General features: G+C 45.6%; 2 protein-coding genes across 3 annotated transcripts in view; one reads left to right on the forward strand and one right to left on the reverse strand.

The window, feature by feature from the left end:
- The window catches only part of mov10l1 (Mov10 like RNA helicase 1), a 29,454-nt gene extending 20,573 nt beyond the window's left edge, over positions 1 to 8,881 (reverse strand). The window contains exons 1-7 of one of the 2 annotated variants that reach the window (XM_063197116.1): positions 8,788 to 8,881; positions 6,337 to 6,436; positions 5,836 to 6,023; positions 3,164 to 3,323; positions 2,672 to 2,784; positions 2,069 to 2,253; positions 243 to 380 (exon numbers count right to left, since the gene is read on the reverse strand). In XM_063197116.1, coding sequence (XP_063053186.1) covers positions 243 to 380; positions 2,069 to 2,253; positions 2,672 to 2,784; positions 3,164 to 3,323; positions 5,836 to 6,023; positions 6,337 to 6,427 — 875 coding nt within the window. In that variant the 5' untranslated portion in view covers positions 6,428 to 6,436; positions 8,788 to 8,881. Of the gene's footprint in view, positions 1 to 242; positions 381 to 2,068; positions 2,254 to 2,671; positions 2,785 to 3,163; positions 3,324 to 5,835; positions 6,024 to 6,336; positions 6,437 to 6,813; positions 7,045 to 8,787 lie in introns of those variants that run through there. The other variant, XM_063197115.1, reaches the window with a different exon arrangement.
- Positions 8,882 to 12,242: 3,361 nt separating this feature from the next.
- The window catches only part of nuak1b (NUAK family, SNF1-like kinase, 1b), a 29,030-nt gene continuing 15,697 nt past the window's right edge, over positions 12,243 to 25,575 (forward strand). The window contains exons 1-2 of the mRNA XM_063197120.1: positions 12,243 to 13,711; positions 23,235 to 23,355. Of these exons, the coding sequence (XP_063053190.1) occupies positions 13,427 to 13,711; positions 23,235 to 23,355 (406 nt within the window). The 5' untranslated portion in view covers positions 12,243 to 13,426. The remainder of the gene's footprint in view (positions 13,712 to 23,234; positions 23,356 to 25,575) is intronic.

Raw genomic sequence — 25,575 nt, forward strand, 5'->3', positions numbered from 1 at the left:
GACAAACCCATCCTTGCTCTTCAAACTTCCACAGCCCATGCTATTCCCCAAATGCATTTCAAGGCGAGTCATTTTCAAATGAATATCTTACAATTCAGAACGTGTTAATGATAGACTCACAAGAACATGCCTCCTACATGAGATGGAAAAGTGGAGACGTGGAAAAATTCAAAGACTTAAACAGGAAACTGTGTCTACTCCACTGTTTCCACACATGTGGAACCTTCAAACCCACGACTTACTCTATCCATATGAGGAGCTCTTTGCTCTCTCCCAGTAGCAGGGCTCCAAAGTCCCCATCTCTGCTGACCTCCAGACCCTCCTTGTTCATCAGCAGTGCCTCCAGCTCTGCCTCTGGCATGGGGATCGCAGGCCCAGAACTAGTTCACCCAGACAAAAAAGAAGAAAAACAAAAAAAGCAGCGTATGACACCTGCAGTGAGAACAATTTTAACACCTGCCGGGAGAACAATGTACTTGCACTTCTATTTCAACAAGCCAATTCCAATGTCTTGCTCTTAAATAATGCATCACGTGTACACGTAGTAAATCAATACATATGGTAATTTGTTGATTAACCCATTGGCGCCTAAGCCAGTTTTTAGAAAAGGTCCCCAATGCCTGAGTTTTTTGAGATAATAAAAATTGGTTGAAAACTCTTATGTAAAAATTCTATATCTCAGCCTCTGGAACACATAGGGACATGGGACAAATTGCATTTAAAAAGGTAAAATCCTCTGCTTTCACAGGATTATGCTCATTCAGCATTAACACTAACACATATTCCTTAAAAAAATCATCTCATAATCAAATGATTGAAAAAAGTTTAATGTGCTTTCAGGATCATGCTTGATGCTATTTATTATAGGCTATTACTATTGCTACTGTTACAATAGCCGACTTTAACTAAATCATAATAATCATTATTATTATAATTATTAGGCAGTCATTTCTGCCATAAATCAGGGGACATTTGTCTGATACAGCCACTTGCTCTCCCACCGGCGAGTATGGCCGTTCTATTCCTCCAAACGTTATGCAGAGACCGATGAGTAATTTCATATCCTATTTTGAGACGGGGCTCCACTTGAGCTGGATGTGTGGCCGTGCGTCTATAATCCGCATGTCTACCGTTGTTCACTATATCCGAAACTTCCTCAGTGAAAATATTCTGAAATATATCTGAAGGACGTGCCTCCTCAGATATTGGCACCTTCGCTAATTGCCCTAAGTGTCGGAGTGAACTTTTGGTAACGTTGGGGGCGAAATCTAGCTGACTGCCAGACAAAATGGAAGCCACTCGCCCACCTCTTCATGCGGCCGCGGCAAATCACACTCCTGCTCTCCATCTAAAGGGTCTTCAATCATATTTCCTTTCCTCGATTAAAATCTCTTCATTACCTTATCTGAACATCACGTTCGCTGTAACAGTGTGTCTCGCGAACCACAGCCTTTTTTTTTACATGTGTGAAATGGCTAAACAACCCACGTCTGCAGAAGCGAGCATGGTTGATTTCGTTTGACATTTTGACGAATCAAACTTCTTTTTTGGTCACATGATCTTTAAAAAAAAATCAAGAACACCCACCTCTTGTGTATTTGAACACAACATTGTGCATTGCATCACCCATGCGTCTTGAAAATACTGACAAATCAATAATGTTCGTATTGTGTTTTGCAACAACCGCCATCAGGGCCAATGTTGCGTAACGCAACAACCGGCGTCAATGGGTTAATTAGGCTTCACACAAGTGTAGCGAAGTGAATGGAATGGAATCTATGGTCTTACTGCCACCAGCTCACTATATGGGGGTAGCAACCCCCACAGTATTCACTGCACAATGGAGAAACACCAACTCTGAAACGAAATTCCTGACATGAATTGTTTCTACTTGTGCAAATGACACCATTAACTTAAATGTGCCTCTACCTACACACGACATTCTGTAACGAGGTTTACCAGTTACATTTAGCAGACGCTTTAATCAAAAGCGACAACAGGGATGCGAGAACAACTACATTGCACATCCAGCGTTGAGCAGACTGTCCAGGCCGTGTCCAAACCCTACCTATGGCAGGGCCCCATGCACAGCGCCCTCCAGCAGTAGAAGGACTGGCTGCTCTCCACCACCACCACGTTGACCAGGTCCCCGGGCATGGGCCGGTACTGGGCCGGCAGCAGCAGGCAGTCCAGGCTGAAGAAGATGCTGTCCTCCACCACGCCGCTGCTCCCAAACATGCTGGACACGCGCACCTGTGTCAAACAAACACACCATGTGCACGCACGCATGCACACTTAGTTTAAGACTGCATGATGTTAATTCTATGGGACAGACATTATATACAAGTGCTCTCCAGCACTCCACACCAACAAAACTTGCTGTAACAAAACACAACATTAATGAAAAAAATGTAGGAAACTACAGAAGTCTAGCACATGACATCTACAGACACCAGTATGTTCATGTTAATGGGGCATGCTTCAGACCACAGGTGCGTTTCTCGAAAGCGTAGTTATTTGCCAGTTAGCAACTTGGGTAGTTGTCAATGGGAAATTGCATTGTAAAGATCAAAGTAGCTAACTTAGTTAGCAACTATGGCTTCGAGAAATGCACCCCTGGTGTGGTACGGTGTACCGCTACACTAAACAGTAAAGGAGAGGACTAGAGCACCTGGTCAAGGCGGCGATATCGCAGAGGGGACACTGAGCAGGCCTGGCTGGACCAGTGGGTGGGAGTGATGACGTACTGCGCTTGCACCCAGTCTCCCTTCATGGGCTCATAACCTGTGAATGGACCACAGAAACACCTCAATGGTCTCGTTTACATGGGACATTTTATCCTGCATTCAATCCTGAATAAAACCTAATTCCACTAAAAACAATGTAAACGTGCCCAATGTGATTAAAGTCATCTGAGTATAACTTACTCAAAGTTTTTTCTTTGTTTTATAGAGACAGATATTCTTATAGAATTGAAAAAATGCTGGCATGCATACACTACAAACAGAAATAAAAGCCCATCTTAGCATGTATGATCAAATACTTCGAAGGGATCCATACTTGAACAGCCTCCACAGTTCATCCACCCAAATAAATGACTAGCAATTAATCTAAGTAACTGAATATAGACAATAAATAAATCAATAAATAAATAGTCAGCCACCATCGCACAAAGCAGAGCGTGGGAAGTAGGTGGTCTGGTTGATGGTCCCTCCCTCGTGGTCGCAGGAGGTCACGGTGCCCACTAGGGGTCTGACCTTCTCCAGGTCAGAGTCCAGAGATACTTCCCCCATGTCCTCCCAGGCATCAGTGTGCCGCTCTACCTGCAGTTTAAAAGGCAACAAGGATAGAAGATTTCAAAAGCAAACTTAAAAACAAAATCAGAGTCAACATCTTGACGACTTCATCTTGACTGTATTAAATTGTGGGGGAAAAAAGGTGCATGATGTACGTACTGTACAGTGGAAGAGGCTCTTTTTGTATGTGAGTGCAGAGAACATAAACTTCAACTAGATTTAAGCGGCGTACACACACAAAGCTAGCTTTTCGCTTGCTCGTCTACTCCCCACTCTTTCATGGAACGTTCGCTGAAAGTTCCCGCGGCTTTAACTGCCAATGAACAGGCGAGAAGTACCGAGCTCTGCATTCCAATTGGTTACTCGCTCACTCGCCTCGCTCGAAGATAAAATATTTTCAACTCGGGACCCGCCCACATCGCATCGCTTGTACAGTACTCGCCTGCTAGTCTCGCTGGAACACATTGACATTCTATTGAGTTCATTCGCTAAGCGAGTAACTAGTAGCGACGTGTGTGCACGGCCCTTTATCCATCTAAATCTTATCGATTTCTAATGTTGTTGTCATCACCTTGTGCATTTGTTGGCTGTTCCAAATGACATCTCACTTCCCACAAGGGAACCCATAGACATGTCATAGGTCAGGGGTCGGCAATTAAGTGTGGACGCAGGGCAATTGTTTTTCAGACAAAGGCATCGCAGGCAATAGCTCTTTTTTTTTAGGGGGGGGGGGGTTCAGCCATTTAAATAATTAATTATTTATCGATGCAAAATGTCGTTGTTGAAAGCCTTGAAAAGAAAAAATGATTCAGAATGCAGGACCTACAAAGAAGAATGGAAGCAGAGGTATGCGTTTATCTTGCCTGCATTTATTAATGCCAAGCCTACGTGTCTCATTTGCAACGAGGCTGTTGCCGTTTGCAAAGAATATAACATCAGAAGACACCATGAGACAAAAATGGCCAGTTCAAAAACGCGTATCCTCCTGGGACAGAGGTGCGAACGAATAAATCAAATCAAAGCACTGGAGGCTGGATATGCACACAGCAACAAAATTCACTGAGCATCAGAGGGTTACGAGTGTGTCCCTTAAAGCAGCATGGGTTTTTACCCGTCACAACAAACCATTTACGGACGCAGAGGTTTTTAAGGAAGTGATGGCTGTTTTGGAGGAGCTGGTTGATAAGTCAATGGATGGAGTGATAGCCTCAGTGAAACAAATGCCGGTCTCAACTTTCAGTTTCGCACCATTGGGGCGTGGGACCGCTAGTTATCAAATAGACTACTAGTGTGCGTCTTTTCCCTCAAACTCAACTCTTTCATAACGCAATGAGCACACCTCGTGTTTTTGTTGTTGGGAGGAGATTCATTAAGAACAAGACAGTAACACAGCCTGTGATGGTAACACCCTTTGCAGTGGGCTATTTGAAAAGAGAGAAATTACCAACCGGTTACGGTTCCCAGCTGATTTGGCGACGTCTTCTGTGTCCTCCTAATATCCTCACGTTTTAGTAGTTAGAAATAGGTGTTCAGCGGTTGGGCTACACAAAATAGTTCTAGTTACTGAATCTCTATCCCTTGTACTTGTCCAAGTGTCCCCAACATGACAGTCCTTTCACAAATTTTGCGTGATACTGGAAAGTTTTCTGTCCGGCTCTGGAATTTCTGTTGTTCCCGCGCTGTGTTTCCACATACAAAAGCGTCTTGAATTTATGAACAGCAGATTCATTACAAAGCGCAAGTCAAGAGCTGCCACGCAAAATTTGAGCTGTCAGAGAGGACAGTGCAATGAACGGCCTTTTGACTTTGACGCTTCGAGGAATTAACAGAATCGAAAGAGTCTTGCCGCGGTGTGGGTTAGGCTATTTGGGCTTTCACTTCTTTCTTTATGATTTATTTTAATTGGGCCATTTCACATTTGAGCAGACATTGTTATGTTGTTAATTTAACGAAACCTAGACTATTTTTTACCTTGCCCACTGGAGGAGGGATACACAAGACTTTTTTTTGCAGAAGATTACGCACACTGGCGTGCCAATAGGCTACTCTGTGCGTCATGGATAAGTGCAGGGATGTTCCACCTGTTATTTTGTCACTTAGGACTATCATCTATACCTCAATAAATGTTTCAAAATGTATGAACGTATGGAATTGCTGTATGTATTCCCTTTTTTTTTAAATGTAAAAAAAAAATATTATTATTATTTTTTTTAATACATCAAATTAATGTCATCTCGCGGGCCAAGCAGAATAGATGGCGGGCCAAAATTGGCCCGCGGGCCCCTATTTGCCAACCAATGTCATAGGTTATGGTGCAGCCATTCTTTATATACATTTTAGGGGATGTATTCCTTTATCATGACAGGACAGTGTGAGATGGAGACAGGAAGTGAGTGGGAGAGAGATGGAGGAGGATCGGGAAATGACCTCGGGCTGGAATCGAACCCGGGTCCATGGCATAGCAGCGCATCGTTTGAGTCACGCTAGGGCCTGGTGAAGCCATTCTTTATGCCCACCATCACCACGCCACTTCACTCACCCTGATGGCTTTCCAGCCACCCTGAGGTCCGTCGCGGATGGCTATGGCGTTGACCGCGTCCCCTTGTCGCAGTGGCACCCCACCCAGGACCTCTCTCGGGGTGAAGTAGACGGTGTCGTTAATCAGGCCATAGTCCTGGCACAGGCGCGTCACCACACCTCCATGCACCTGCTGAATCTCCTCAGTAGCTAGAGAGTCAAACAAGAGTGTTTTTAATGGGGGCAATTAGTCTACTGCACAATACAAGATCGGAGAGTATTGATTTCAGCACACTGACACCCACAGATAAGCTCTAAATTCAAAAAGTACTGGAGCTAAAGAGCAATAGTCTACTTTTGATGAGTAAAATTAAACAACTGTACAACTATGAGTCAATTGAAGCCTACTTGAAAAGTTCCCACAATTTCACATCATTAGGCTATTTATGGATACAACAACTACATAAATGATGCATGGATTAAGGAAAATCTGTGTTGTTGCCCAGTCATGGCTGAATCAAACCTGCGCCGAATGCGTCAACCTCGTCTTCAGCTGTTCTCCACAAAGGCCACAGCAATTTGGAGAGGACAAAACGCACTGCTGTTGTTGCCATGCTTCATGCCTATGAAAAGTTAAACAAAGAGGTAAATTGGCAATCGTGGGTTAAGCCCTCCGTCTAACATAGGTCTCTCTGTTGCTTTAATGTCATCCCTAACAAAAATAAAACAAAATCATAACTTGGAAATCTAATTGTCAAATACAGAGGCATAGGTCTACATTTGTGAATAATGCGTAGGCCATGTGACTAGCAAGTTTGTTGGTGAGCTAACCATGCGCGCGCGTGGATTTCCATCGGAAAATGTAAACACTTGTTGAGAGTAAATGCTGAAATGGCACCCAATTTACCAATTCGACAACATAAATAGAACTTTTTGTTTAAGTCCTGAAGGGTGCAGATACTAAAAAGGCAAGAACAACCATTAGCACTAGGGCACTTACGTGCAGGTGTCCAATGATGCTCACGTGTGACGACTACGAGAGAACTTGGAGGAACGTTTGAGCGGAAAAATAAAATTCAGCAGTGTGAAGCAATTAATTACAGACCGACAGAGACTTACGCTGAAGTACAATTAACTGACGGCTGAACGTCTGGTTACTGTTATAAAGTTCAAATTAATCTACTTTGCATTAATTTAACGCACTAATAGTCAACAACACCGTCAAACATCTACCTACACCTTGGCGTCCGCTAACTGATGACGTCAGTCTGATGCTGGGGCCTCTTTATTGATGAGGATGCAATGTGCAATGTCAAGAACATTGCCAACAGAGGGTGCAAGTGTACAATACCTGGCACTCCACACAACAAATCAAATATTTTCCTATGGAGGTGATGCTGCAACCTTCTGGCACACAACCATTGAGATACATAGAATGCACACAACTTATTATTTTTCTTCAGGTAATATCTGATTATGCAAGTTTGTGCGATATGTTTAATATTTCATGCAATGTACATTTACATGTGCATAAATGCTGCTTATTTCCTCCAGGATCAGTTAAAGGATTTATCCGGAGTTGGAACAAGTTTGCCTGATTTTTGCATGTTTGGGATGAAATACAGTCACTCTAGAGCAAAATCAAGGCAAAAGGATGCGTTTTGAGAAAGTTTGATAATATCACGTTAGCCTCGTTAGCCATATCAGCTATGCAATATGAAAGATGCGGGCATCGTTTTTCGGCGGTTACACACATTTCAAAAACACAACATTTTAAAGTCTTGCACAGCTCAAAACAACGTCACACTTACCTCGTAATATGTTGAGGGTATCCACACATAAACCAAAGTGTCCAAAGTCCTTCATGTATTCTTGAAAGGTCTGCAGAATGTGTTCTGTGAAGCTACTACCTTGAGAATATCTAAATTACGGTCAAGACAACTATTTGACACTAAAGCCCACCAAGTAGATTGCCGAGTGCGTCGCACCATCAGCTATGATTATTTCCATAGCGAGTAACCACAGCTGATGGTGCGACGCACTCGGCAATCTACTTGGTGGACTTTAGTGTCAAATAGTTGTCTTGACTGTAATTTAGATATTCTCAAGGTAGTAGCTTCACAAAACACATTCTGCAGACCTTTCAAGAATACATGAAGGACTTTGGACACTTCGGTTTATGTGTGAATACCCTCAACACATTACGAGGTAAGTGTGACGTTGTTTTGAGTTGTGCAAGACTTTAAAATTGTGTTTTAAACTTGAAATGTGTGTAACTGCCGAAAAACGATGCCCGCATCTTTCATATTGCATAGCTGATATGGCTAACGAGGCTAACGTGATATTATCAAACTTTCTCAAAACGCATCCTTTTGCCTTGATTTTGCTCTAGAGTGACTGTATTTCATCCCAAACATGCAAAAATCAGGCAAACTTGTTCCAACTCCGGATAAATCCTTTAAGTTAGTCTAGGCTACTCTATGGCTGTAGTTGCATGATGGTTATGTGTGGTGATATCTGTGGTGACAGGAGGAGGAGAAACCAGTGGTGAAAGTAGACTGGTGCACAGGAGCGCAGCACCGGTTTAAAAATTACAGCTGGTGCGCAGTAGGCTCCCGGTAAGAGAAAAGGTTTAATGCTGTCCAAAATCCCACATTTGAAAAAAGTAAGGTCTACTGTTTCAGTAGAAAACACATACAACCACACTATGCCATTTGAGACAAGTGTCCTCCTATGAAGAGACACCCAAAATAGTCATGCACCGATAATAGATATGTAATGCTCATGTTTATTTTGTTTGTATATTGTTTGTTTGTGGGTGGCGGTGGGGGAAAAGCACCGGTAAGAAATGAAAACTGCTTTCACCCCTGGGAGGAGGAACTGTTATGTAATTCACATTTTAATAAGATTCACAATGCGGTAATTTGATAATGTCTCTAAAACACAAAGGCATTAAGGGGGGCGGGGGACTCACCTTCCACATTGAACCTGTCTGGGCCTGCAGTTGGCACCGTGTGCAGTTTTCCATGGCTGGGCCATCGGAGCAGCACTGTTTGTAATTTCAGATGATGTGGCCCTGTGACAAAATACATGGATATTTTTACAACGAGACCGACCTTTTGATGTCACTTACTATAAACACCGACCCAGACCTTCTGTATTGCTATCTATTTTGAAATAGAGGTTGTTGTTGTTTTGATGTTGTGATGGAGTTCAGCATTTTAACTTCATGGGAAAGGTGTACACACTATGTGACTTTTGGTTTGAGGCCACAGGTCAGACTGAAATGTTCACCAGCCAAGACGTATCACTCTACAGGTGATGGTCCAAAATGTTCTGATAACTTTGTTCTGAGCCCAGTCAAAGCTGTCTATAATCACTTTATAAAGGGATGTTTGATTTTAGGCCTTTGGAGAACTGTGCTGTTGCCAGCTCTTCTATCTTATTCAATGCTGAACTGCCCTTTGCTTATTCCTAGAAAATATTTGATCCATGTGGGGAGCCTGTCTGTATTAGCGTTTGATATATCCATTGATCTTGAAAGGCTTGCGGCCACTGCTGCCAGATGCCTCCAGGCAACTGAATACCTGAATTTTCCAGGAAACAGCCCCACAGCAAAGGAATTTAGTTTCGCTTACAATTCCTTGGAATCATGGTGCAAAGAGAAAATTAATGTTGTTTTTTTGCCATAACAGAACTGTTTGGACTTTTTAAAGACACAATGAAAGATGTACTGTCAGTGGAAAAATGGAAAGAATTGTTCCTTTTTTATTTCCTGGTTTACGGCAATACATTTACATAACCAAAAGCTCCATGTCTGAGGCAGGCGATTAATTGATGCTTCAAGACTTTCATAATTCTGCCACCATGAATTTAGATGAACCTGGTGACTATTATTTATTTCTGAGTGGCCTTTGGCTTCCATAATATAACTCCAGCTGTTTGGCAATGGTCAAGGTGACATGTGACCAAATCAGGCCAACCACGCGACACCCAGTGAGGCTGGTCCTTCGGGGACAAGTCAGTCAAACCAGACAAAGTGACATCACTGCCATGTCCATCATGTAACTTCCCAGTGGCTTCCTAAATTCAACTCTGTTACAACCTTTTGGCCTTCACTGCCGTTGGACAGCCCAGGTTTGGACCTGACAGAAATAGGAACGAAGGCCATGTACATTACATCACATTACACTTTCCTGACACTTTTATCCAAAGCGACTTGGTTATTTATGTACAGTGTTAGCTACAGTCCCTGGAGCAATGTGGGGATAGGTGTTACGGCACACGTGCGATCCCAAGACTCACAGCCACAGGGGCCTACTGGTGGAAAAGAGAGGTAATCATGGATCAATTAGGAGCTGGAATACACAAGGCTGCTGTGCATGCCATATTTAGTGTCCAGCAGTGATTAGGTCATAGGATTGAGGACGGCTGCATCAAAAGAGGCAAGCTCATGAACCACAAATAGAACGATGTTTCCTCATTTGATAGACTGTGAAGATTCTCATTCATCATGAGTGAAGCTGTTTAAAATGGTGCTCCCCCATTACAGTAATGACTTATTAGCTATATTGTACAGTGCCCTAATCTATGACAGGGGAGAGGATGAGGGTGGAAGAGGTCGGCCACATCCCTCCAATCACAACAACTCCCTAACCGCAGCCAACAAGGCCTGGGGCCTATACTAAGAAGCTGGTTCAGGAGTGACCCATTACGATACGATACGATGATACTTTATTGTCAGTTTGCACTGACAATATTGTCAGTTTGCACTGATTAACTTGGCATTAGAGGTAAATCATCTAATAGAAGAGCCTAGAGTCCTCCTTTTCTTAAGAACACACAGGGCTACAGGCTCTCCTATTAGATGATTTGCCTCTAAACTTAACCTGGTTTACTCCTGAACCAGCTTCTTAGTAGGCCTATAGGACCCTGGGCCCTTTTAGCATCCTACTTAATGTGACTATCTGTTCTACACAACAACTTAATGGCAATAAGTATCTGGAGTCGAATGCCAATCAACAGTAGACCAGTAAAGCATGCATCACCCACTGCAACAGTCAACATCATTGAGCTATTCTCATCCGGGCTTGAACACTGTGCATGTGTACAGTAAGCTGCTGTTATGCGTTGTGGTCTATTTACAGATGGAGCATGTGGATATCCATGTAGGCTACAGCATGTTTACAGCTCTGTGGCAGGCTAAACATAAGCTATTACATGCCATGTCAGTGACGGACAACAAGTTATCCATCGTGGTAAAAATGGATAGACATAGGCCTTATTCTGATGCTTGAATTGTTGTGTGTGTGTACTAACAGTACTCTCAGAAAGACTCTTGGGCCTGGCCCGTGTGCCAAATTTCAGAACATGTCATACATGGTGGTGAAATGGGCATGTGGAGTGATTATGATGACTGAGCTGTTGTGTTGTGTGTGACATTGCTATCAGAAAGACCCTTACTGGCTCATGTAGCGTATGATTAGAATGTACACAGTTACAGTGATTGCATTGAACTTGATAAAAAAACAAGTTTCAACCACCAGTCAAATAAAGTGGTTAGACTGTGTGCGCTGTGCACCACTTGCAAGAAACATTTACTTGTACTTCGGAGGGTAGGCCTATATTGCTGAAAGTATAGGATGGTCTTGTCTTATCTTGGCCATGTCTGGAAACGACTTTGACAAATGAGCTGTCTCTGTCAGACACTATCCATTCCACGAGGGGGCGGTAGTGCACATATAATTTTCTTGCTTTCTTGCCAGGGTGCAAATAAGGCCAAGTATTGTCTCAGATGCAGATCTCTAGGATACTGTGGTTGTTGCTATTTCGGTGCGCACGATAGTAGTAAGACCTACTGGATACATTAATGCAAAATGCATGACATTCCTACTACTGCTATCGAGTACAAGCAGACGGGGCCTGTTCTAATCAGATTCTGTTTGACATCGACTTCCTCTCCCCAATCAGAGGATAAATGACTACCGCACCAAAACAGGAGCAAACAAATGAAAACAAAAAATGACTCTCTAGATTAATGCCTCGAGGACATTTCTTTTTTTTCCCCTAGTGCCTGGAAGCACTTGGCAGTCAACACGAGAAAGTTCCCCCTTTGAGCCTATATTGAAATATTAAATCCAGTAGCCAGGGAAGTGAAGTCCAATACTTTAGTCTACTAAGTTGCACTGCACAGCTTTATGACCTTGACATGTACTACCTATACCATGTTGATGTAGCCACTTGCTGCTTCTGTAGCCTTGGTCACCCCATGGAAAATTGTTATTCTTTTATATTACTGAAACATCTTTATAGAACTGCATGTGGGTTATCATGAAATACTGTGAACTGAAGGTTAGTTCAATAGGTCCACGCACATTACGCACGACAGAAAAAGTGGTGTATAGGTGCCATATGCGCAACTGAGTACAGTACAAAGGGTTGCCTATGCTATGCGTATTGGGCAGTAAAGCTGCATGCGCAAAGTCTTGCTGAACCTGAACCAGCCTTTGTAGTTTTGATTTATTTTCTTCACGCGAACTCTGTTTTTGACTTGCCTTTGTTACCTCTGCCCTGTTATCTTCAGCCGCAGTCCAAAAATCAGCGAGCAAGACAGACTGAGTACAAAGGGGAAAGAGAGAAGGATTTAACTCCGCCTCCGACTCGACCATCTCGCATTCTTCATACTCTCCTTTTCACATTACAGACGGCTAGAGAAAAAGAGAGACGAACAGGGCACGCGAGAAGGGGAGTAGGATGAACATGGCAATACCCAGAACGTCTGAGCGCTTTCAATCCGATCACAACACGCGTCTGACATCGATTTGGGCATGGATCACTCGCGGCAGAGACAGAGTCCAGATGACTGACGTTACACCTGGGCTTTGGACAAAATGAGGGTCATCTACATTCAGAACGCCGGCTTCGTCGCTGCTTTCTCGGGAGGCAATGACGGTTGAGGTTTTTAGCTGTGACTTTGGTATATTGGCTGTATTTTACGGTACATTATTATAGGCTATGCAACGCCCTTATTAACAAAGGCAAACTGGACGATCATGCCAGTTTACGCAAAACGAAAGAGAAAGATAGCTCGATATGATATGAATTGAGAATTTAGTGTATTGTTTCGAATGACGATAGTGAGAGGTGCAGTGAAGTAGCATAGGCTACCTACCTGAGAGGGCTTTCTGCAACACCGAGCGGCCAGATGGTGCCACTGGCAACATAAAGTCGCATTCTTGATTTTTGCCATTGCTAGCTCCTTACAATTAGACACATAATATGCCATGTAAAGTATATTTCACCCGTCCGTTTATAGCCAACTCATAAAAATCAGTTCATTTTATAATGTTATATATTCTATTCCATTCATTAATTATTCGAGCCATTTTAATGTAATAGCCGGCTATGTAGACTAGACTCCTTGTCTAATAGATATAACAAATGCGAGTGATCCATAGACAATCTTAGATTTAGATGTTAATTATAATTAACCATTTCCTCGGTTATTTATTTATTTATTAAGACTATTACTAGACATCTTAGTATTATATGATCGATATTTTCCTATTAGAAAACATAACGCTGGGAAAGAATTATTATTAGCTTTCCTGAAAATGGAGTCAGGTTGTGCATCTCCACCTCGAAGCGTCTCCCGTGTTGAGTCTGACTCAGTGCGCGTCTCAATGGGGAAGACCGGATGGGGGGAGTCGCCTGCAACATCACCGGCCGACCACCCAGTGCCTGAAACACCCACGGCCGGGGACGGCAGGAGAGGTTCGGGCGTTAAGAAACATCATCACAAACACAACCTGAAACATCGATACGAGTTGCTGGAGACGCTGGGAAGAGGGACCTACGGCAAAGTGAAAAAGGCCATTGAGCGACACTCCGGTCGAGAGGTAAGATTGCCAAGTCCCAAAGGGCTTCTCGTAACCAGATACTTCCAACCTGCTCTCTTTCATGGCGTTTAATGCACAGTAATCAGTACTGACTTATCAGATGTCTGATGGATAGTGTGCGGTACAAAAGCCGCTCTTTTTGGGATTCCCTTCTCTCCATGTCCAAGACTCCCCTGGGGCCGCTGGAATGCCGACAACACGCGCGCGCTCTATCCCAAGTGGCCTTGCGGGTAAAAGAGGGCAAATATCACAGGGGCCAAAAATTCATGGGGCCATTGATCCCTCTTTATGACGCGAAAAGACATGGAAGGCTGGAAAAGGTCAAATGAGTCTCCACAGACTGGTCTCCGAGGTGGGCCACAAATAGAGGGCCACGAATTTGCAAACGTCAATACCACATGTCTGTTACCTTTTGAGCCCAATGATGATTTACAGCTGTGCGTAACCTTATAAAGAGGGGCACACTCTATACAGGGCTATGCCAGTCCAGTGTGTCATGCACGCATTAGTGATTCCCAAACTGTGGGCCGGGGACCACTGGTGGGCCTCAAACTAAGGGTATTCCAAGTGGGCCGTGAAGTAATTGTCTAAAGATCTAAATAATAATTGTATGTGTGTTCCTGTTGATTATTTATCTGAGTTGCATTGTAAGTGGGCCATAAACATTTGTGTACATTTCAAATGGGCCAACAAGTTGGAATAGGTTTGTAACCACTGCACTAGATATACCGCTTTGGTGTATGCGCTCAGTGGCCATTCAGTCATGAATCTGTCCATGGCCGGATCGAGGGATATGTACCCAATGATGGGGTCTGCACACACCTCACCCAACACCTGCTGAGTCGTTCAATCACCAGCCAACTCCAAAAGAAAAAACGTGACTGGGTTCCCACTTTGTTATTTTTTCGACCTCCCCCCTGCAGCTGTGTAATTGGTCCAGACAGCCCTGAAGCGCTCTACCTTACTATAGCCTAGCAGTCAGTGAAAGTATTCCCACGTGTGGCAGAATTTGACCCCCTGCACCCAAGTCTGGCAGCATGAGGAGAACTTTCCATGTGTGACACATGCCAGCGGTGGGAGGCTCGGTTGACTGTGTTGACATCCTCTGAGGTGTTCAAAAATGTTGGCTGAATGAACACACTGCCCTCCCCCCACTGACCTCCTACTATAACCTCCCTCATTCATTTTAGGCACTCCGTGGAATGTGTTTACTGCGTTGATGCTCTTGCGACACTTGAAACAAGCTGTCATAAACAATCATTCTGGCAAAGGTTAATGTTGTTCTGTCAGACCATTTACTATACAGTGTCACATTGCCACCACAGGGGAGCCACTGCAGTATATATTTACCAAAGGGTTAAATCAATGTCATTTAATTGTCATACCCACCATATCCTATCTTGATTTATGGATGTCTCCTAAACACAAGGCGATAAACACATACTTGTGCATTTGTACACACAGAGATGTGCGGCCCATCAGTCATTCGTTCCAGCACTCTTAACATTTAGAGACCCCCCCATATCCACCAACCCACAACCACTCTCACCCCACTATAAATAAACGTTCTCTCCGACATATACACATACAATATTAATGGTACGGGTCTCACCCTCTGGTAATGTTGCGGTTATGGGATCGTGTAGTGTACTGTAGTAGGATAAGCGGTGTGTGTGTGTGTGTGTGTGTGTGTGTGTGTGTGTGTGTGTGTGTGTGTGTGTGTGTGTGTGTGTGTGTGTGTGTGTGTGTGTGTGTGTGTGTGTGTGTGTGTGTGTGTGTCGTTATACCAACATGAATGTTTTATGGGTCGTGTCATGATCCTATCACCCACAAAATATCCACACAAGAGCTAACGTGGAGGGGCGAGTTAACGCGGAGGGGTTAAATGACCAGCTTGTGTGGTGAGGTGAGCAGACTACCCCAACCACTGGAGGCACACACACCAAGTGCTCTCTCCCCTCACATCTTCTCTGCTCTGCTCTGCCCTCCTCTCCTCTGCTCTGCTATCCTCCTCTCTTCTTTCCTCTCACCTCTCCTCATCTTTTCTCCTCTCCTCTCCTCTCCTCTCCTCTCATACTCTCTTCTTCTCTTCTCTCCTCTCTCCTCTCCTCTCTCTTCTCCTCTCCTCTCCTCTCCTCTCCGCTCTATCATCTCCTCTCTTCTCCTCTGCTATCCTCTCCTCTCCTCTCCTCTCTCCTCCTCTCCTCTCCTCTCTGCTCTATCATCTCCTCTCCTCTGCTCTCTGCTCTCCTCTCTTGCTTATGTGTACGTCAGAGTGTTTTGTGTTTCTGGGCGTGGGGCCAGTGCTACGCTCACTCATATCCATCTTTTTAGCAGCTGGCTGGCTGGCTGATGAGGAGTGTGACCATTGGATAAGTCATCTAAAAATACCCGCCGTTGATTTAGCAAAGAGCGAGGAGGTGTGCACTAATGGAACCTCGCTCCTTTTTATATCCCCGCGTGGCCATTTTTAAAGGTTTCTACTTTTTTCGGATTGCCACAGGCGTGAAACGTGAGCCCCTGAGACTTTTTCTTGTTTAAAAAAAAAAAGATTTCTGTCGTCCGAAAACAGTGAGACCAGCCAGGCCAGTCCAGTTATTTATTTATTTTTCTTTTTTTTATTTCTCTTACTGCCGTGCGTTACATGCCTCTGCCGGAGAGGTCGACTGGTGGTGGTGGGTGTTGTTGTTGGCCCGTGTGGCCGGGTGATAAGTGTTTGAAAAAACGTTCCGCGGCCCTGGCCCTCTCTCTCCTGCCAGGGTTTGTTAGTTCAGCAGAAATGACTCACTAATCCCGCCACATTCCTCCGCTATCTTGGAGACAGAGCTTTTCCTTGAAGAGTCCTACCACGGCAGCAGAGGTAGCTGGCAATATACTACTTACTACCAGGGAGGGAGGGAAGGAGGGAGGGAGAGGGGTGAAGCAGGGAAAGGGTGTCTGAGAGAGAGAGAGAGGGGGGGGGCAGAGAGGAGTTTTCCAATCTGACCACTGGGTCTAAAACTGGACAGTCTTTCCATATCACAATCTTCAAGACCCATCACAACAACAACAAACAACAACAAACAAACAAACAAAAAACCCACCCTCCTTTGCTGGTAAACAAACATCTCACATTTATAGTATTGCACTTTGAGAAGTGCCAGACAGTGAACATGCCTAAGCCTAAGAGGAACTTCAGCTAAGAGGAGGCACATTTCTCAGAAGAGGAGACATCCAGAGATGGAGGAGCAGGGAGACTACTCAGGGAAGGCAGGCAGGCATGCAGGCAGATGATGGATGTAGCGTGCGGTGTGGCGGTCCATGAAGCGAACAGGGAACTCCTAATGGCCACCCCCTCTCTCTCAACACGGAGGCCCTGACAGCACAGCAAAAGCAGCCCTACCAGGCAACAGGAACTCCACTCCACACCATCACCACTCCACCCCTCACCAACAACACCCCCCCCCCCCCCCCCCCTCCAGTTGTTGCTGTGGTGTGTGTGTGTGTGTGTGTGTGTGTGTGTGTGTGTACAGTATGCATGTTATTGTATGTGTGTATGCATGTTTGTGTGTTTGTGCCAGGTGCTCCATGGTACAAGGTGTTCATAATCCTCTGACCCCATCGGGAGCAGTGCTGTAGAGACGTACTGTATCGCGATGGAAGTGATGGCAGGCTGAGACAGAGACAGACTGTTATGTAATGCTCGTACCTGGATGGATTTCCCTGGCCTGCTTGCCGGCCGGCCGGCCTGCCTGCTTCCTTTCCTCCCAGACGGCAGATGAGATGTGCAGACGGAAGGTGGCTGGCTGGCGGTGCTTTGGGAGACGTGTCCTTGTGTGTGTATGTGTCTTGTGTGTGTGTGTGTGTGTGGGCGTGTTTGTGTGTTTATTTGTGGCTGTGTGTATTTGCTGTACACACATGTCTGTTTGCTGGTTACGTACTGTACATGGGTACATTCCATGAACACAACAGCAACTTGAGCATGCATCCGTCAGGAGAACCGGAGAAAGCCTTTTCCACAGAGTGCTATTTACGTCTGTGAAAGGTTTCTCAGCCCCTCTCCTCTCCTCTCCTCTCCTCCCCTCTCCTCTCCTCATATGTGAAAGCCTTCTCAGCCCCTCTCCTCTCCTCATGCGTGCTCTAGCTGTGCCCTTAGCGTGAGTGGAGGATGCAGAGTATGGCAGCACATGTATGAGATGCTTCAGGGGGATGGATGGATGGATGGAAGGATGGATGGATGGATGGATGGATGTAGAGGGAGGGGGGTGGAGTGACAGGACTGCAGCCCAGAAAAAGGTTATGGTGACAGCCAGGGAAGCAGAGAGGTTGGGGGGACAAAGGGGTCACTTGTCCCGGGCCCAGGGAGAGAGGGGGCCCAGAATTGGATCCTTTCCCGGACCCAACCAAAGCTGTCAGCGGCCCTGGTGACAACTAAAGGGCTAAATAAGGGGGTGGGGGGTTAGTAGCATGTGAAAGCAGGAAATTAACACCACACTGAAAGCCAATATCCTTCCAAATGGGGGGAGGTCGAGGACATGGGGGGGGGGGGGGGTCTTCCAGGGACAGACTGGGAACTGGCTTGACACTCACCTCAAGGCCCATTAGGTCGTATGATACTATGTACTCTATGTAAGCTGGCGAAATAAATCAAACTTGAGTTCAACATGCAGGCATGAGCCAGGCTGATGAGTGCGTGCCAATGGTTTGTTATCAGGTCAAGCTTGGTGGTGTCTCAGTCTGAGTGTGCCGTGCCGTGCCGTGCCGTGCCGTGCCGTGCCGTGCCGTACTGTGTGCCATTGTGATTGACCTGACTGGTGTCTTGTCTGTCATTGTGTTGAGGCAGCTGGTGCTCTTCAGAGATTTAATGCTGTTAACCCCCCAAGGCGATATGATGGGGAAATGAATAATAATTTCATACACACACACACACACACACACACAGATAGACAGGCACATGCATACACCCCCACACACTACAGTACACACACACACACACACACACACACACACACACACACACACACACACACACACACACACACACACACACATCATAAATTCATGTATTCATTCATTCATGCCTAGCCCAGACACAGAGAATAGGCTGCCATAATTTAATGTATGTGTACACACACACACACACACAGATCAATTTTTCATGCAGGTATGAATAAGGCATGGGAAGAGGGAGACCTCTTGTGCTATTTTACACCCCCCCCCCTTTTCCATACTTTTAACGAGCTGGAAGGAAAAAGTCTGCTGTTGTGGAGTGGAGTAGAGGAGAAGACATTCAAATTAGCTCCTCCAAAACAGCCCGTTAGCACACCTGGTACGGTATGACGGGAGGGATGGTGTGTGGGCTGAGAAGTGGTGGTGTGTGTGTGTGTGTTTGGTGGGGGGGGGGGGGGTTGTAGGGGCATATGCAATATGGCTTTAAATACAGTATGACCTCCAGCTACTCATAATCTGCTGGGTCTGTGGGTGAAGTGAGGCAGCTAGCCAGCCAGAGCAGCTGGAGAAGGGGGGGTTATGCTGTACTGTCACGCTCACTGACTCAACCCCCCCTTGACAAGAGGAACAAAGAGGCATGGCAAGGATAGTTGTCTTTGTCCCCTTCTCCGCTGATAGAGTTCTTGCTTTCATCATGAACAGAACTCTCTCTCTCTCTCTCTCTCTCTCTCTCTCTCTCTCTCTCGCTTTCTCTCTCTCTCTCTCTTTTCTCTCTCTCTCTCTCTCTCTCTCTCTCTCTCTCTCTCTCTCTCTCTCTCTCTCTCTCTCGTGCACACTACACTACACACACACAGAGAGACACACACACACACTACACATAAACAGACATCAAAGGCCATCTTAAACTAAGCACCCACAAAGGTGATAGGATATTCGCAATATTGGTTCTTTGAAGTTCTAAAAACATCAAGTCAAACACACACACACACACAAAGGCTGCACTCTCCAAATGTCTTGGTTTCACTCCTTGGAGTCTGGGGGGGTGGATGGGGATGGCGGAGGGGGGCGCCTTGCTTGAGGACTTCTTGTACAGCCTGCCGGTACATTTTGGCAGGGGGTGAATACCTTTGCTGTGTGTAACTTCATGAGGTAATGGAAAACAGCACAGGTCAGCTCTACCAATAACGACCGAGCTTAGCAGGACCTCGGACTCTCTCAAGCGCACAGTCAGCGTGCAGAGGAAAACACGGTACCCATTTCGGCTCGTGTTTATATCCTGCGATTTTGCGGTTCTACATTTTATTTTATTTTATTTATTTATTTTAGGTAATGGTGGTCTGGGTAGTTGCGGGTTGGCTTTTTTCTTTAGTATAGATGTGCAGAATAATTTCATTGCCATTGTGTGTGTGTGTGTGTGTGTGTGTGTGTGTGTGTATGTGTGTATGTAAGTGGTTGGTTGGTGTTTCGCTTGTTATGGATACCAACAAGGACTCTTTTCCCCATGGCACGAGGAAGAGAGCGGTTGCCAAGTGTGAAGAGTGAAGGCAGACCCGACCCAGTTTCTTTTGCTGTGGTGGTGTGTTGATGGGGCTGAGTTGCATGTGTGCAGGGCCGCCACCAGCTATAACTGGGCCTAGGACAAAATCATCTGAAAGGGCCCCCTCTGCAATACATAAAACGTAATGGGAACATAATTCTGGGCCCCTGCTTTCCCTGAACCCGGGATGACAGACCCGTTTGTCTCCCCCCTTGACAGCGGGCCTGCCTATGTGTGCATGCCTTATAATACGGGGTTAGGAGAGGTACTGGTGCCTGAAAGGACACATTTGTTAGCATGTCGTCTCCATGCAATAAAGCCTCTCGCCTCCTGATGTGCCAAGTTTATTAAGGCAGTATGTCAAGTCACACAGGCAGGCAGCAGAGGAAGAGATTTTTTTACAGTCTATCCGTCTTTTCCAAGTGTGTGTGTGTGTGTGTGTGTGTGTGTGTGTGTGTGTGTGTGTGTGTGTGTGTGTGTGTGTGTGTGTGTGTGTGTGTGTGTGTGTGTGTGTGTGTGTGTGTGTGTGTGTGTCATGACTTGTGTGCATGTGCCTTTGTGTGTGTGTGTGTGTGTGTGTGTGTGTGTGTGTGTGTGTGTGTGTGTGTGTGTGTGTGTGTGTGTGTGTGTGTGTGTGTGTGTGTGTGTGTGCGTGTATCATGACTGTTAGTGAGTCAAAGACCTCACTGTAACCAAAGTCGTGCTGGGCTTCCCCCTACTAACCCAACCCAACTTCCCTCCCTGGCTAGCAGGAGTATTTCACCCCAGCCTGTCATGTCTGAAAAGCATAGCTCTAACTTCTTAGGTTTCCATCTCTATACTATAGTCTGCCAGCACACAAGATGATGAGGACCCTCTAAAGGAACCAGGAAGTCACCTCTGAATGCACACACACACACACACACACACACACACACACGACACACGCACGCATATGACACACACACACACACACACACACACACACACACACACACACACACACACACACACACACACACACACACACACACACACACACACACACACACACACATCCATGTCTCTCATGCATGCAGGTCCCTAAAGCAGATATAATGTGTCACGGGCGGCCCAATTACATTGGCAATTTCCACTGGTCCTATCTCTCACCAGGGGGTCTCTGAGTCAAGGTAGAGGCCTGTTATGTAATTATGATGCTTTGGGGGGCACATATGGAACCACTGTACCTCAGTCTTATATCATTTACATGTGTCTTTCTCTCTCTCTCCGAGTTCTATTAAGATTCATATCACGCTGGGCACAATTATTTAAGGGGTTCTGAATGTGTGTGTCTGTGTTTGTGTGTGTGTGGGGGGGGGTAGTCACTCAGTCAGTCATACAGCAGGAAAAGAGTCTGGTGTAACCCCCCCCCCTCCCTCTTTGCAATGTGTTTTATTTATGTACCCCCTCCCAAGTCTACATATTGGCACCAATGTACCAGTGTTGTGTCTGTGTCTGTGTGTGTGAGTGTGTGTGTATGTGTGTGTGAGAGTGAGAGAGAGAGAGAGAGTGTGTGTGTGTGTGTTTGTGTGTTTGAATGCGCTCATGTCCATGCATGTGTGTGTTTAAATGTACTCAGGTAATGACCTGAGCTGAGCTATTGGTTTTTAGTGCCAGCGTTGGTCTCGGTGCCAGGCTGCTATTAAGATGATGAATGACGGAGGCTTAAAAAAGCACATGCCCCACTACGCATATTACATTTAAAAGACGAAAAAAGAAGAAAAAAACTTTGTGACTTTCATTACTGACCGGGATGAGGACTTAGTTTCCAGATATGGAAAACTTTTTTTTGTAACTTTTGTGTATTTTTCCTTTTTTTCCTTCTTCTCTCAGAGCTGCCTTTCTTTGGTGAGGGCTCTGGACTAGGGAGAGAGAGAGAGAGGGGCTTAGGGGTTTTAAACCACTTTAGTGCAACACTTGCCATTGCTAGGGAGCCACTATGGCACTCTCTGGGATGGATAATACACCCATGTGACTCTGAAAACTATGAAGACGGGTAGTCACGCCACCAAGCCATGAAATCCCGATGACAAAGAGGAGAGCAATCCCTTTGCCACCCCCGAAGTAGCCTAACCGACTGGAGGAGCACAAAGAAGGCCTGCCATTATAGATACCACGTGCTGCCTTGTTTTCCAAGCTAGCACCTTCATTTTCTCCCAAAAAGACTCTGTGGAAATTACACCCTCGCGCAGGGCAAATGACTCCTTTTGCAAAAAAAAAAAGGCCGCTTGGCTCGCCAGACCTCCTAATGTCTGTGTTTAAGCTGAACAGCAACATCATGTCCAAAGTACAGCCCTGTGTGGTTGCATTTGGGGAGCTGCCTGGGACGCGGGTTAGCTGAGGTGGCATGACGTTTGGAGATGCCGAGGAAGGGACAAGGGGACAAAAGGGGACACTGAACCGAATATGGAACATGGAACAAGAGCAGAGCACACAAACAAGCGCTCGCAGGGCTGACCTGCAGCACTTGGAAATCATTTACCACATTTATTAAAGTTTGATTGAACACACGCTGCCGTTTTACTGAGTGTTTATCCACCCCGGCTCAAAAATAACTACAGTAATTTTACAGTCTGCAGCGATGTTAATTTAGCAAGCATAAAGGGCCTTTTGATGCTGACTGTAGCCGGTTCATTTCTTTGTTTTTGCCTAAAAGTTATTGAAGTCGTAAAATGTTTTTTTTTTGTGGTGTACATAACTTATTGCAGTTATTTTGTTGAAGGTTCTTTTATTTCGACATTTTGAAGCAGACATCTTTTAAAATAGCTTTGCTTTTATCTTTGTGCACGGCCAATGGCCTCTAGTGCTAATCTCACAGTGTGTAAGCCATGGTAATGAAGTCTTGGAATCGGAAGTTTGCCGGTTCGATTCTCATACCATCCATGACCGAAGGGCCCTTGAGCAGGTCACCCAACCCCACATAGCTCTAGAAGGGACTGTAACCAATGTGTATGCTGCATTGGGTAAAAAATGTCAACTAGCTGTAATGTCATGTCATGTCATGTAATGTAATGTTTGTGTGTTTGTCTTTCTCAGGTGGCCATCAAGTCCATCAGGAAGGAGAAGATCAAAGATGAGCAGGACATGGTGCACATACGCCGTGAGATTGAGATCATGTCGTCCCTTCGTCACCCACACATCATCTCCATCTATGAAGGTTGGTCCTCCTTTCGCCATTACCACATTTATTCATGCCTGGTATATCCCTCCCAGTCCCCTGTATTCTTAAGTCTCTCCTTCTCCTTCTCCTTCTCTTTCTCCTTCTCTTCGTCTCTTCCTCTCCTCCTCTCTGTCTCTTCCCATCCTTTAATACATGTGTGCTATCTATTGCCTTTTCTGCCTCCTTCTGTATCTGTGAGGGTTTGTCTCTCCCAATCCCTTCATTCATGGCTGTCCTTTCATGCATGTGTGCTATTCACCGCTGTCCCTTATTGTTGGTCTCCTTCTTCTATCTACGTATCTCTTGCCATCCTTTCATTCATAACTCCTATATCCACTCCTACTCCTCCTTTCTTTTTCTCCTCCTCCTCCTCCTCCTTCTTCTTGTCCTCCCTGTCCCGTTTTTCATTTGTGTCCCCTCAGATGTGTGATGTGTTGAAACACTCTCTCAGAAGAAGATGTCACTGTGGGACCTCTTCCACAGCCTGAATGCGTTACGTGGGGTGTTGCTCATCCAAGCCAAGTGTCTGTGTGTGCGTTTGGGGGTGTGCATAGTGGGCTGTTTGAGTTTCGCCCGTTCCCCCACATCAGAGGGGTCTTTTCCCCCTTCCGTTTTTTTTTCTTCTGTCTTTTCCTTTCTTCTTCTCTTCCCCCTCCTCCTCTTTCTTCTTCTTTTTCTTTTCTTCCTTCCCCTTGCCCGTCCATCCATCCTCTTGATCTCGTTGCCAAGACATCTGCTGATGTTTACAGCAGTGCAGCTGCGAGCCAGACCTGGCCCAGAGACCGTGAATGGGGCTAGCCTTCAGCCTTAAGAGTGACTCCATATTGCCAGGCTCTGTCTGTCGTTGTTGAGCGCGCTCTCTCTCTCTCTCTCTCTCTCTCTCTCTCTCTCTCTCTCTCTCTCTCTCTCTCTCTCTCTCTCTCTCTCTCTCTCTCTCACTCCCTCTCTGTCTCTCTCTCTCTCTCTCTCTCTCTCTCTCTCTCTCTCTCTCTCTCTCTCTGCCTCTCTCTGCAAGGGCCCTCAGTCATGCAGCAAACAAAGGCTGACAGCCAATGCTCCAACTAGCAACGAGAAGTGAAATCCAACAAATAAAATTCCTTTGCATGATATATTGAGGATTTTTATGCACGTCATGCTTGTGTTTGTTTATTTGTTTATGTATGTTTGCCTCTATGCGGCACGCAACCATGTGTCTGCAGTTTTTATGGCACACAATGATGGGCAGATGAAGGATAAGATTGATGAATCACCGGCAACACAGAATCCAACTGTACAGCAGTGCAGAGCCAGTTTGGAAACTCATTAACTGAGAAAGGAGGTCAAACGGCAAAATCAGTGAATCTGGGGTGTCCTCCGCTCAGACTCTCCTACTACTACTACTACTACACACAGAGAATGGATGTGAAATGCAACCAACTATACAGGGGGACGGATCTGAAATAGGATCCTATAATCAGTGCTCTCCGCCTGGAAGGCTGCCCTTGCCGTTCTGCTCTGCTCGGCTGTGCTGTGCTGTGCTGTGCTCGGCTCCACTCTACCCTACCCTGGCCTGTTCTTCCTCTGGCTACACCCAGTGGAAGACTTTTTCCCCCCGCTTGCCGTGCCACGTCAGGGCCTGGCACACTACAAATGAGCTGACAGAGCGTTCGCCTACTTGCAGTACTCCCTCGCCTTGCTTTTTTTTTTGCCTGGTGGTCTCAGAAAGGAGCCGGTCTTCGTGTTCATTAAACTCGGGGTGTTTTTTGAGGAGCAGCCATATTCACCACTGCGGAGTGTCATAAGTCAACGAGTGTTGTGGTTGGCCCTGGCTTGGGGAGTCTGAGAGAATGATTAGGAGAACAACCCCCTTTAAAACAGGGCTTTGGAGTCAGTTTGCTGCTCCCTATATAGCAACATGTTGGTCGTCTGCATGTGATGCCAGTGCCACAGTTTTCTCTCTCTCTCTCTCTCTCTCTCTCTCTCTCTCTCTCTCTCTCTCTCTCTCTCTCTCTCTCTCTCTCTTCCTGGTTTCTGGTGTTTCTGTTAAAATAGTGTTTACTGTTGTGGGCTGGCGGGCCCCCAGAATAAGACTGGAAACATATAGAGACACAGAAAATGTGTATCCAGCAACACCCATGTCAACATTTAACTACTTGTGTGAGGCAAAGTCGAACCAGATGTGAGGGAGAGGATTGATTTCGCCCAGCACGTTCTGCCTCCATCAGCATGTTGCGAGGG

Source organism: Engraulis encrasicolus, chromosome 4, assembly GCF_034702125.1.
Source record: "Engraulis encrasicolus isolate BLACKSEA-1 chromosome 4, IST_EnEncr_1.0, whole genome shotgun sequence".
Taxonomy (NCBI): Eukaryota; Metazoa; Chordata; class Actinopteri; order Clupeiformes; family Engraulidae; genus Engraulis; species Engraulis encrasicolus.